The sequence below is a fragment of the Carassius auratus genome, chromosome 45 (assembly GCF_003368295.1).
Source record: "Carassius auratus strain Wakin chromosome 45, ASM336829v1, whole genome shotgun sequence".
NCBI classification, from domain to species: domain Eukaryota; kingdom Metazoa; phylum Chordata; class Actinopteri; order Cypriniformes; family Cyprinidae; genus Carassius; species Carassius auratus.
The window spans coordinates 2683064-2697060 of record NC_039287.1 but is presented as its reverse complement, the minus strand read 5'-3'; the positions used below and the strand labels follow the sequence as shown (position 1 = coordinate 2697060).

General features: G+C 38.6%; 1 protein-coding gene across 2 annotated transcripts; it reads left to right on the top strand.

Annotated features, from left to right (window-relative positions):
- Positions 1 to 1367: 1367 nt before the first annotated feature.
- Positions 1368 to 4234, top strand: p2ry1 (purinergic receptor P2Y1). 2 transcript variants are annotated; one of them, XM_026232951.1, is made up of 2 exons: positions 1368 to 1627; positions 2469 to 4234. In XM_026232951.1, the coding sequence occupies exon 2, from the start codon at positions 2496 to 2498 to the stop codon at positions 3558 to 3560; it is 1065 nt and encodes a 354-aa protein (XP_026088736.1). In that variant the 5' UTR covers positions 1368 to 1627; positions 2469 to 2495; the 3' UTR covers positions 3561 to 4234. The 2 variants fall into 2 exon arrangements, with proteins under 2 accessions (XP_026088736.1, XP_026088737.1); XM_026232952.1 differs by having other exon boundaries at positions 1368 to 1636.
- Positions 4235 to 13997: the final 9763 nt, after the last annotated feature.

The window sequence follows — 13997 nt, the reverse complement described above, 5'->3', positions numbered from 1 at the left end:
TTGGAATAACTGGAACGATCTGAAAAAAAAAACTGATCATGAAGAATTGGCAATCCAAAATGAAGAAATATGGGAGTCATTTCCAAACACTGTTTAATAAAGTACAAACAGACACAAACTGTAAACAAAACCAAACAATCAACCAATTGGGAAAACTAGAATTAGCAATAAAAGATAACAAAAGCCCATTAGAATTCCCAATAACTGTTAAAGAACTTAAAGAAAAAATAAAAAACCTCCAACTCAAAAAAAGCATCTGGACTTTATAGGATATTAAATGAGATGATAAAACACACAAGCAGTAAATTTAAATTGGCCATTCTAAAAATATTCAATGTGATTCTACGCGTAGGTCACTTCCCTGGAATCAAGGCTTGATCACACCAATCTTTAAAAACTGAGATTAATTTGATCCTAATAACTACAGAGGCATCTGTGTGAGCAGCAACCTGGGAAAGTTATTCTAGCATAATAAATGCTCGACTATTAGACTTCATCACCACACACAAATAGAGAAAGAGAGAGAGAGAGAGAGAGAGAGAGAGAGAGAGAGCGTGTATATATAGCTTTGCGATCCTGTTCTGTGCTTTTACACATTCCAGCAGGTTTGTTTAGTTATGCTTTCACAATCACACTGAGCTGCTCCAGATCAAACGCGCATCTAATTCTTGCGCAAACTCATCCGGTTGTAAAACCTGTTTCTGTGGCCCGGACATGCAGCCTGTGCTCGACATTTAGTTTTCTAAGTGAAGCATAATGTGAGTGTGAGTCTGAGATCGGCTGTGCAGGAGCTATAAGCAGAGCACATGAAGAACTGAAACGAGAAGCGATTCCAGTGTTTGTCGATGGCTCATTATCCGCCCCTGCTTCCCTCCGACAAACACCAGCAGAGCCGACACTCCGGACACGAGTCATTACAGAGAGTCGACTCGCTCGGACGCTTCGTTTCAATGATTCAGTTCTTTAAAAAAGTGTGATTTCATTTTAAATGTACAAATGATTTAGGAGCAGCATTAATGTGCATTCACACACGTTTCAGAATAAAAGGTTAATCTCTTGCTTATTTTTTACTTTTTTTATTTGTATTGTTATTCTATAGCTTAAGTTATTTTTGTGTACTCCTATTGTATTTATTTTATTATGCAAAACACGCCTACTTAAATAGCTTATTGATATATAATTGACGTTTATTCATGGGGTGCATTTAGGGATGTTTTCCACTGAAATGACCCAAATGTCCCAATTATCCTGAATTAACCCCAATTCTTTTTGAGTTTGTCTCTTGTATTGATACACTATCTGTGCTTCCTATTTGCTCCTGAACATGTGTCATGGCGGATTGTGGCTCGACCTCTTTACAGTTTCACTCCTCACACAGTGATTCGCTCGCACCTTGCGAGTCGGTTCATATGAATCATTAAAGAAGAGCCAGTTCATATAGAGCTATTCGCTCGTTAATTCGTTCAGAGTGCGCAGTGAGTATCGGTGTGAGAGAGAAAGTCGTTCTTATCCGAGAACTGTAGCGAAGCAGACATTCCTGTGGCGGGAAAGCAGGCTCTCACATCCATGCTGCTGTCGGTTCCGGTGAACGCGCTCGAGGAATGCGGGCTTCACGAGCGTCGTTCTGGTGAGTGAGGTCAGCTTTTACTCTTTCGCGCCAAGGACTTGGTGATTTCGCAATGTTTTTAGTTTTTTCTTCTTCTTTTAAATGGCTTCTCGGGGGACAAATGTCTCGTTATTGCATTGTTTTCATGTTCATGTCCGTAGCTGCAGAGGTTGTTGTGAACTTTACCTGCTCTGCGTCTGTTCTCCGGTGTTTCACGGTGTCTCCAGATTGAGAACATTACTGTAACAGATGCTGCTAAATCAAGAGCCACATCTTAAATACATGCTTTGTGCCTTAAAATCGAACAAAATGAAGATATGGCACGGGACGCGAGACAGATATGATCTAAATAGTATATTTAAAACGACAAATAATTGGTTAGAAATGATGTGAGTTACACTCATTCTACACATCGTTTGATTTAAACCGTGATCCATCATCACTGTAGCCTTGATCAGGGGACATCAGACACAGATCCTGCTATAAAAGCAGTCCCTTTAATCATTGCTCTTTAATTTTTTGCTTTTTTTTTACCATTACTTTTTTAAACATTCTAAACTGTTTTTTTTTTCCAGTTACAGTGTTTTACCTTTAACTGTTTCCAATGGAATGTAAAATTCTAAGTCATTTCTGTCTTTTAACATTTGTATATATTTCGAAACAAGCCAAATGCATAACATGTTAAATTTTATTTCAACTTTCAACATAGTCTTAATGTTCTAATGGATATTGGAAAAAGCAATTAAAACATATGATCAATTTTGGCGGCAACTGGAGTGGAAATAAAGCTCGTCTCTGGAGCATATTTGGGTCTGAACAGGTTAATAATGCACAGGTGAATCGTTTTCTCTTCTTTCTGTAGAGTGCAGACCTGCTGATTCTTGACATCATGACGGAGTTCAGTAACCTGACGTCGCTCGTGAATAACGTGAGCGAGTTCTCCAATCACACGGCGAGATGCTCCTTAACCAAGACTGGCTTTCAGTTTTACTATCTCCCCATCGTCTACATCATGGTCTTCCTCACAGGCTTCATCGGAAACAGTTTGGCCATATGGATGTTCGTGTGCCACATGAGGCCGTGGAGCAGCATCTCCGTCTACATGTTCAACCTGGCGCTGGCCGACTTCTGCTACGTGCTCTCGCTGCCGTTCCTCATCTTCTACTACTTCAACAAAACCGACTGGATATTTGGGGACGTCCTATGCAGACTCCAGAGGTTCATCTTCCATGTGAATCTCTACGGAAGCATCCTGTTCCTCACGTGCATCAGCATGCACAGATACTCCGGCGTCGTGCATCCGCTCAAGTCGCTCGGGAGGCTGAAAAAGAAGAACGCCGTTCGCACCGTGGCGCTCGTCTGGTTCATAGTGGTGGTGGGCATCTCTCCCATCCTCTACTACTCACGAACCGGCCCTAAGAAGGGGTTAACCACGTGCTACGACACCACGACCGAAGACGAGCTGCCGGGATACTTCATCTACAGCATGTGCATGACGGTGTTCGGCTTCTGCATCCCGTTCATCATCATCTTCAGCTGCTACGGCGGCATCGTCAAAGCCCTGATCTGCAACGACATGGACAACGCTCCGCTGAGGAGGAAGTCCATATACCTGGTCATCATCGTGCTCACGGTGTTCGCCGTGTCCTACCTGCCCTTCCACGTGATGAAGAACCTGAACATGCGAGCGAGACTGTACTTCCAGAGCCCGGACATGTGTGTCTTTAACGACCGTGTGTATGCCACGTACCAGGTGACCCGCGGCCTGGCCAGCCTCAACAGCTGCGTCGACCCGGTCCTGTACTTTCTGGCCGGAGACTCGTTCAGACGCAGACTGTCCAGAGCCACCAAGAAGTCCATCAGGAAGGGAGATCACCCGGTGCAGTCCAAGAGCGAGGAGACGGCGCTCAACAGCCAGCCGGAGTGTGTCCAGAACGGGGACGACCGGGACTGACCTTCCTTCCCTGAGACTGATGCTTTAAAGATGTCGAGTATTTGAAATCACCGTACTGTACTCTGGTCAGTGTTACTCCTGTGTTGCTTTTAATGTTTTCGACTAATGTGATTTTACTGAATGAACAATCACTAATTGACCGTTCCATGTTTTAACAGACACAACGATATCAAGCACTGTTTAGTTGAGCTGTTCTCAGTGAATAATTGTTAAGATGCACTATAGATATTTTGACATCATTAATTCTCTAGCTGTAGATTTAAAGCATTGTGAACTGATGTGTATTGTGCTGTTACTGTAAAGATGTGTGCCCATGAATTATGAAGGGACTCTTATAGCCATGTTTTGAATAGACGGTAAATCCTGTAATGAATTTCTCTATAATGTAGTATTCAGAGCTATAACAAGTACAGTGACTAGATGAAAACTACATTACCTGCTCTTTATTATCAGGTCTACCCAAAATGGTGGGTCGCAGAAGAATAGTGTTGCATTCATATATTATTTTCTCACCTTTGTTTAATTATCTTGTTTATGAAAATGTGTAGTTTAACGGTTAGATGTAACAATACTCATAAAAAGTTTGGAATAATTAAGATTTTTAAATGTTTCGGAATGAAGACTTCTGTTCACTGAGGCTGCATTTATTTGATCAAAAAAACAGTAAAAACAGTAAAATTTTGGAATATTATTGCAATTTAAAATAGCTGTTTCCTATGTGAATATATTGTAAAATGCTATTTATTCCTCTGATCAAAGCTGAATTTTCAGCAGCATTACTCCAGTCTTCAGTGTCTGAGATTTCTTTCTTTTTTTTAAATTACTCCAAACTTTTACTTGGCTGTGTAATATGAAACATGTTATATAAATATATATGTACATATAAATATTAATTAACATATGTGACCCTAGACCACAAAACCTTCTTAAGTATTGATTGAGATTTCTACATCATCTGAAGCTGAATAAATGATCTCTCCAGTGATGTGTGGTTTGTTCGGAGGACAGTATCTGTCTGAGATACAACTATTAGAAAATCTGGAATCTGAGGGAGGAAACACATCTAAATATTGAGAAAATCATCTTTAAAGTTGTTCAAATGAAGTTCTTAGCAATGCATATTACTAATCAAACATTACGTTTTTATATATTTATGGTAGGAGATTTACTAAATATCTTCATGATCATGATCTTTACTTAATATCCTAATGATTTTTGGCATAAAAGAAAATTGATCGATTTTGACCCATACAATGTATTGTTGGCTCTTGCTCCAAATATAATATACACCAGACACTTAAGACTGCTCTTTGGTCCAGGGTCACACACACACACACACACACACACACACACACACACATATATATAAACAATTAACAGAAAAATAGATATCATAAATAAAATGACTTACATTATAGCGATGATAATATTTTTTTAATGCTGTAGACAAAAATAAAAAATGTTGAATTTTTTATTGGTGTAGCCTGATCATTTAGTTTAAAAACAATTTATTTTTTGGTTATAAAATTGCAGTATCACTCAACTGACTGAAGTAGTTTAGTGTTTGCTGAATGAGGTTTAGTGAACTGCTGTAAATGACTATCTCTCCGTCTAATTCCACAGAGGTTCCTCTTACTCTACTTTTCACTTCATTTCTCGGTCTTTTCTTCTATCTACTGTCCTGTCTTTTCTTTAGTCTCTTCACACCCATCTGGTTCAGGCCAATAGCGGCGCCGGAGTCACATTGCACACAGTTCCCTGTTCTTTTCCCCGAGTGCCGCGGCTCTTTGTCCTTCTCACAGGAAAGAACAAGACAGGAAGAGGAATGAGGGAGGAATAAATAAAGCTGCATTTTCTTTTCCTCCCAGACTTCTCCTAGCCACTCTTTGTGAGGCGAACAAAAGCAGAATGGTTACTGATGCCGGACATGCTTGGCAAACAGCCCGGGAACTTATATCGCAGGCTGGGTCTCTGAGATCTTCTAAAACAAAGATCCGGTATCGGACTCTGACTGGATGGCATGTGTTCAGATCTATAAGAATGCAAGCTGCTGTTGCTTGGCCGCCGCAAAACTAGGGGCTTTCCTTCACTTTTGGACAGTTCTCTGTTCTGTTCAAGAATCTTAACTGAACAAAACTATCTCAAACACCATTTTGGTTTGGTTGCATCTGGACGTATGGCTTTTGGCATTATGACAGATTGTTGATTCATGCAGTCTATTTATTTAGCGCTGTGTACTTAGAAATGTGATGAAATGTTCTCGTGAATTACAACAGTCAAGCATTATCAAGATTTGTGCCAGCCGACTATAATGAGCCACCTGTGTCATTGGATCTCTTTGTAAAGGTGTGTGTGTGTGTGTGTGTGTGTGTCAATGGACTAATACAGCAGTCAGCAAGCGTGCTTCTGCATGCCTCTGCTTCTGTTTGCCGCTGTGCACTTTCACTGTGTTTGAAGGAAGGAAAGGGCCTGACAATGCCATGCAGACTCCGTCAGGCCTGCCGAGGCACGAAAATCAGCGCGCTGTGCCAGTCACTCCTCCTCCATCTCCTGTCACGGCCCTGTGTGAAGCACTGAGGAGAAGGGTGGAGAATGAGGAGAGAGAGCGAAACGCTAGGAACAAAGCTTTACATTCGTATGAGAGGAACGGGTCGTCCAGAGGGGTCAAGGCAATTATTTATTTTCTTGCAAGCACTGCTGCACTGTCCAGCCACAGACTGAATAATGGCTAGGAGTTTGATATAGTATTGAAAGAAACAGGGTCAATTACACTGAAAAATGGCTTGTTATCTGCCTTCATATCCATCAGGTATACTGGAAGACAGATTCTCATCTATCAGTCAATATCACCAGTTTTAGGCCCATTTCTGCAGTATTTCTTTAGATCAATAGGCTTTATGCATTGTGCTGCACAAAGCAAAATGGCTTTTATTTAGAGCCTTGTTAAGAGCTGATGGTTCGTCTGTTCAGGCCTCAGGATGAAACACTTCAAGCACAGTGTTATCTACTGAGTTATGTAAGTTCACACTGTCATTGTTTGGAACTGATAACCATACGCTCTCAAAACTGCTGGGTTTAAACAGCCCAGCACTGGTGAAGTGTGCACAGACCCAGCGGATGGGTTAAATGATTACACACACACATCAGAGACTCTAGTTGACGTCTACATTACATCTGTGAGATGTGTTTGTTAGAGCGTTTACTCGCCTGCAATACATCTATAGGACGTTTCCTATCAGAAGACAAATAGATGCTTACTAGATGTCTTTAAGATGTTTATGATTTCGAATGTATGTAAAACTGACATCTTATAGACAGAGTTTATTTTTAGAGTGTGTTAAATAACGCGTTCACATCACAGCCTAAATACAGTATTCAAGTCACTCTGAACGAGTCATTTATTAACTTTCTTTGTTTTCACTGGATCATATTCAGTTACAGAGATGAAAGTAAATGTAAAAGATGAACAAAGTGACTCGAGTTGGGCCGGTTTATCCGTCAAACGCAGCTGAAACCTTCCCATGACCAGTCTCCGAAAACACACATGAACGTCTGCGTGACACAGGACGGCGTTCATTCACACAGCAGATCAATCCGCAGTGAGTTCGGCTGCAGAGTGTGAACACGGGACCGTTTTTAATCCGGACTGTGGATAATAAGTGATGAATATGCTTTCGAAACCTTTGCAAATCATTAGCTTCGAGTGATTCGGAGCGCGTATCGAACTGCCAAAGTCACGTGACTTCAGTAAACGAGTGTTCGAGACGATTCAACGTTTTAGTGTTTCTCCTCTAGAGGGCGATGATCTCTGTGAACGCATGAACCAGCGTCTATAGCTGATCTGGGATACATTGAGTTAATTTGTAGACATTTAAATGACGCATTTGTATAAAAAGACAGAATATACAGCAATATACAGACACTTCAGATTTTATAATATTTGATTTGATGGCCATTTGTTGATTGTAAATATGTTTTTATTCATGTATGATATGCATTTACACCATTTGGTCCAGCAGGCATCACCAGCGTGTAATGTTTTGGGCATTTCGAAAAATGTATTTTGAACTATTTTATCAAAAAATCATGTGAAAAACTTTTTCAAAGCAATTGTTTCCCTTGATTCAAAGTATTGTTCCTCCCATGAGTATTTATTGTCCCCTATCCACTGTATTTTTAACATGTGTGATACCTCAAGTTTCATTCACTTCCTCTTATTTTAGCAGCACAAAACAGTCCATCATGTTGTAAACTGTTATTTCCTATCATATTATTTTAATGTATTGTCGTAATTCTAAACGCACTGGTTTGTTGCACAAATAGTTTGAATGTTTGGTGCTCTTTGCTACTAATACTTGCATATAACATATTAGCTAATTATAATGGAGACTATGTAGCCCATTCACAGAAACTAGCTGGCTTGTGTTGTGATAAGACTGTATTTACCTGACTGTGAACGTGCCACTGTATCTACAGAAAATGATCATCTTTGCAGGTTTGAACACCTTCTGTTCTGCCAAACCTAACATTTATTTCTAAATTCATCTAGAACTGCTTACAATTCTGCAGTTGTAACCTCAGCAGGCCATGAATTATTCCACTGTTGAATTAAATGATCATGGCATAATTCTGCAGGAATATTAGACAATAGAGAGCGAAAGCGCTGCTTTCCTCAACAGTCTGAGAATGATTTCAGAAGTTATTTTTACATGCGTCCTGTTTTCTCCAGAGCCGTATTTCTTCTCCAAGACCTCCTGACTTTGTTTAGTTGTTTATTAACACAAGTGTTCATACAGGAATAAACAACGATTGAGGAGCACGGGGCTCAGTTTCACTTTGGTATGATTTGTGTGGACAGGGTAAGCTTCTGCCCTTGATTTTTAACAGTTAACTTGTGACTGTGTGTTGTCACTTGCAGATTTTGACCCAAAACTGAGCTAAATAGAATACAATTGATTTTTGTTGTCCCAGTTTTAATTGAACTAGAAAAGCTAGAGTACATGTGCCTTTTCTCAGCAGTGACATCCTTACTGTGCATCCATTGAGAGCTATGAGATAGTGACCACAAGCTTCTTACATTTACTTCTTCCTTCTATAATTGAATTTTCTGTGAAGAGAGTAATTAGTTTTCAAGCCTGATTTTAAAGCATCCAACGAGTAATACTGTTGAACATTACAATTCCATTTTCTCATCTACTGTACCTTGGAAATCCTTGCTCCTAGGAAGGAACATTGTGTCATTCATTAAATCATCGGTTGGTATACAAATTAGCTTAGGGCACTCAAGGTTAAAAATAGGCAACCTGAATACCATAAAAAAATGTTTAAAACAAAAACAGGTTTAACTGTTCATAAGCTCATGCATGATGAACACTTCATTCAGTGCAGTGAAGCCCTGATAAGAGCTGAATACTTCTCACTCATTATAATGATGGTGCTGCAAATCCAAGCAAGATGTTTAAGACTATACCCTGTTAACCCACACCTGGACGTGGGCGCACTGATCTCTCTTTGTTTGCACGTGTCAATGTTTACGAATAGATTAAATTAAACGTGACAAAATTCATCTTGACAAAATGATATATCATGACGGCTCGTGACGCATCTGTCATCTGATGGAGACATAACTTTGCGATCGGCTTTTTGTTTATTTATTTAATTTTTTAACAGTTTTCATATACACTCAAAAAATGTACTTTCACTTTTGCCAATTTTACTTAATCCGTTCATATTGTGATTACTTAAAAAAAAATTATTTAACATTGTGAACTTAATTTAGTCTAGTTCATTCAACAAAAATTGTCAGCTTTACTTAAAAATTATTTGTTCAGCCAACATAATATCATTGTTGCATAAAAGTAACAGATTAATAAAATCAACACAGACTTGAATCTCATTGGCTGAGGATTTTGCAGTGTATTATGGGTAATTGTTGTTCTGTCACCCTCTTGCAGCACCATTAAATAGGTACGTGTGTAATAAATGATCAAGTTTCAATTAATGAACTTGTTCTGATATATTTTAGAAAGAAGTACATACAATGAAATAAATGGAGGGAAATGGAATGTTGCGTTTCATACATGTTTGTGATTTATTTGCTAAACTATATTTAAAAGAAGTTCTGTAGAGTTTGTAGAGTTAAATTGAGCAGCTGCACTCTGATTGAATGGTTGGTTCGGTGTTGTGGACTTATAAAATCCTAATTAAAGGGGGTTTTCAAGTACAATTATCTCAAGTGTTGTTTGTTGACTCTACTAAGGTTTGTTAAGTTAAGTTTACTTAAACTTGTTTTGTACAATTAGCTAAATTATTGTTTCAACATTTAATTTTTTTGAGTGTATGTGTGTGTGTGTTTAATGTTGTTTGTGCCTGTATCTGCATGATTACAATCAGTTTAATCAACTTGCTATCACAGCTATCGATGTGAACACCATCTATATGAATAGAGTGTGATTATTGCCTTATCAGCACGTGATAATTGACTACATGAGAAGAATATGTTTGAACCCAACATCAGCTACTGTGTGTGATTAATACAGCGGTCATGTCGGTCTGTTGTTTGTTGCAGTATAACACATGCATGTTGTTCTAGTTCATGCACGCTTCTGTTGTGAAGTTACTCGCTGTACACTGTGTAGGCTTACACACAGGACAATAAACTGAGCGGCGCTTTAGTTTAGCAATTTCCCCGATTGAAACATCAAGCATTTTTGTTACTAATCTTAAGCATTAGACTGTAGTCAGAGATTTATAAGAAACAGCTGTATTTCACAAGCAGAGCCCAGCCCTCAGCTCCTCTGAGAACACTTGGATGAATGAGAATAATACCTTCACTCAGAGCTGTGCAACGGCAGATATTCACACAGAAATCTGCTTCCTGTGGACGTTTGTTTTATTGGCAAACAACACTAGGAAGATGTTCTGAATCGCATATTTCTCTCAGTGTTTCTGCAGTAAAGTGTATGTATAGTGAATAATGAAGCTACTTACGCTAATTACACAGAATTACGTTTTTTGAAAATCAAAAAATGCACAAAGTTTCCTGTGAGGGTTAGGGTTAGGTGTAGGGTTGGTGAAGGGCCATAGAATATACAGTTTCTACAGAATAAAAACCATTACACCTATGTGTGTGTGTGTGTGTGTGTGTGTGTGTGTGTGTGAGTTACAGGGAGAACAGAGCAGATGGGAAGGTGTCGTTCACACACAAACCGCTGACATCACCAGACATTATCAAACGCAGACAGAGAGAAAATGACTGAGATAGACAGATAGATAGAGAGAGAGATGTGTAATGATAATGAGACCAGGCTTTTATAGCCACAATCTGCTGTCAGGAGAAATGAATTAATTGTACTGTGATTAAATGTATTCTACAGTATAAAATGCCCAAGTACATCCTTAATTAACACAAAGTATGTTTTTGGCAAGAAATAGTGCAACTGGACACAGAATCTCTGCCAAGATCAATTCAGCCGTTCTCATACAGTGACACAACTGGAACAAAGAGCTGGACGCTCCTCATCAATCCACCGTGAGCTTTATATATACTGCATATATACTCTGATAAACAGAGATGCTTGATCAGTTGATGCTGTTGCAGCATTCCAAGACGATTCATATTTGCCTCCTTTATATTTGAACATTTTCTTCTCTAAAGAGCGTGAGAGACCGCTGTAATAGACTAATACTCCTGTAATATCACGGACACACACACAGTCAAGTGTTTTCTTCCACAAACTCTGATACAAACAACAACTTACAGGGCATGGGCACTTTCACTTCTCTAAAACATTTACAACTCATGATGCTCTTGAACGTGAATATGAGGAAGAGTTTTTACTGAAATAGACAAGTGTATAAACTAAACAATTTAGGGGAAAAGAGCTGAAGCGGTGTTCTTCTCCAGAGACTCCAGAAGATCTTATTAAACTCTGGAACATATCCACTCTCCGGACAAACAAAGCCTTGATCCAGTCACACACACACACACACACACACACAGACAGACACACACACACAAACAAAGCCTTGATCCAGGACACACACACACACAGAGACACACATACACACACACACACAAACAAACACACACACACAGAGACACACACACACAAACACACACACACACACATATCTACAGTGTAAATGTGCACTTCTTATAGAGTACTCACTGTGCATATGGAAAAGACTCATCTTCAGTAACAAAACTGTTGAGGGGGAAAATGTGTAAATTATGAGTGTTTAGTTTTACCATCAACAGAATGTGTTTTCATACTTTTCATACTTATTAAATTCACATTTTTAGGTCACATACATAACCATATGCAATAGGACATACTGTGAAATGTTTTTTGTTTTTTTGTTTGTTTTTTATGACCACAAAAAAAATTAAGGATATATATTTAATTAAATTAAATGTAATTAGGATATACTAGAGCTGCAGTGTAACATTAGTGTAAAGCTGTGGTTGTTTCTGATCTCACTGCACTTGTAGAAGTGTTTAGATGCGACAGAGAGACATATACAGTGATTTACTAAAGTCAGTTTACTGGTGTTTCTCACATTATTTACTGCCCCAAAGCATGTCTTAACTCAGATTACACTTGACATGTCTGTGATAGTCGATCATTTCTCACTATGAACTATTAACTGTGAATTTTGCCCTAATACACTCCTAGTGCTTATGAATAGGTAATAAGGTACAGGTTTGATCTAAATATGCTCATGTAGAATAAGGCATTAGTATGCGTGTTAAGGACTAATAAACAGCCGATGTGCTAGTAATACACATACCAATCAGCAGCTCGTTAACAGTGAGCATCGGTCCTTAAACTGACGTGTTTCACCACTACAGAAGTGTTCCCATCCATGCCAGCTTCTGCTTTTGAGATCCTCAGACATGTGAAAGTGTCCATGCAGCATGTGAAAGGGCAGATCCCGGGCATGTGCCTGAAGACGGGAACAAAATGAGGTAACACTTTATTTTCAGTAATCCACTTTACACATTCTACTTACAGTAAGTAACTTTGCAACTACATGTCAACTAGAGAACTAGTGTAGTACTAGTAGACTCACTGTCTGCTTCATATCTCCTGACACTTCCTTGGTCAACTTATACTAACCCTAACCCTAACCCTAACCCTAGTCTGCTCTGAGAGATAGTTGACATGTAGTTATAAAGTTACTTATAGTTAGAAGAATGTCTAAAGTGTATTTTAGAAATGAAGTGTAACCCAAAATGATTAAGTTTGAAGTGTTTTCAGAAGCAGTTATTTTAAGAACTGTTCCATAAAAGGTTCTTTGGGGAACCAAAATGTTTTTAAAATGGAACATGTGACTGTAAAAAATCCCCTATATTTTTACACAGACCTACAGAATCCTGTTGTTTATAATTAGATGCTGTTGCACAAGGGCAGAATAAAGAGATGATGTCTGATAGATTGGGTTCATTCTGACACTTTTTGTTTTGAGTTTGTTCTCATTGCTGTTTTTGCACATCCTCTAAAGATTTGATTGTGATTGTTACAATAGTCTAATTATAGTCATCTCGAGCTTTATTCAATCAGGCCTCTAACAAAGGGCAAATTCTACCTAACCGCTGGAGTTCATTAGAGAAAAGAGAGAAAACACCCTTGAAACTTGGCAGACGTCTGCAGGTAAAATGCACCGGAGGCTAATGTGACTCTGGCCACTTCCTTCTCTTTTCTCTCACTGTCACAAGATTCATAATGATCTACAAGAAGAAACAGGCAGAGCAGCTTCACTGGAAACCTGCTGGAATTTATAAAATGATCTTCTGTGGAAAAACTACAGCTGATGTTATTGTAAACAAGAGATGCAGAGGATCATGAAAGAGAATCAGTGTTTTATGAGTGTAAGTGTGTAAAGCAGGAGATGAATCTCTGGAGCGTGCAGGAAGTCGAGACGGCTGAACTGAATTTGTGTCTTAAATTAGACTCCATGACTTTGTGTTGGAGTGATCGACTGTGTAATCCAACACTGAGCTTAAATTAGAGTCTTACTCTCAGAAAACTTTCCAGTGACTTCCATTGTGTTTAAAAAAGCACGTCAATTTAGGAAACGATTCACATCAGGAAACAAGTGTAAAACAACATGCTTTCTAAATAAAACAACCAAGCTTCATTAAACGTTGATCGCACGATGAAGAAGTTGATTGAGTTTGTCAATTACAGACACACCTAACAGCGCTGATGTTTCAATCATTAAATCATAAACATATAAAAACTTAATAAAAATAAATAAATAATAAAAATACTGTAAAGCATAACAATATGCCCTATATAAAATACTCCTTGACTATAAGTCAGTGGAGATCAAATCAGTCATATTTTAGATACTTATCGAGTTCTTTATTTGTATTTTTATATATATAATTTACATCTTGCTTTTATTTTTACTTAAAATTTTAGCAGTTTT

Coding starts and splice junctions, on each gene's coding strand:
- p2ry1 (XM_026232951.1), top strand. CDS start 2,496: ATGACGGAGTTCAGTAACCTGACGTCGCTCGTGAATAACGTGAGCGAG.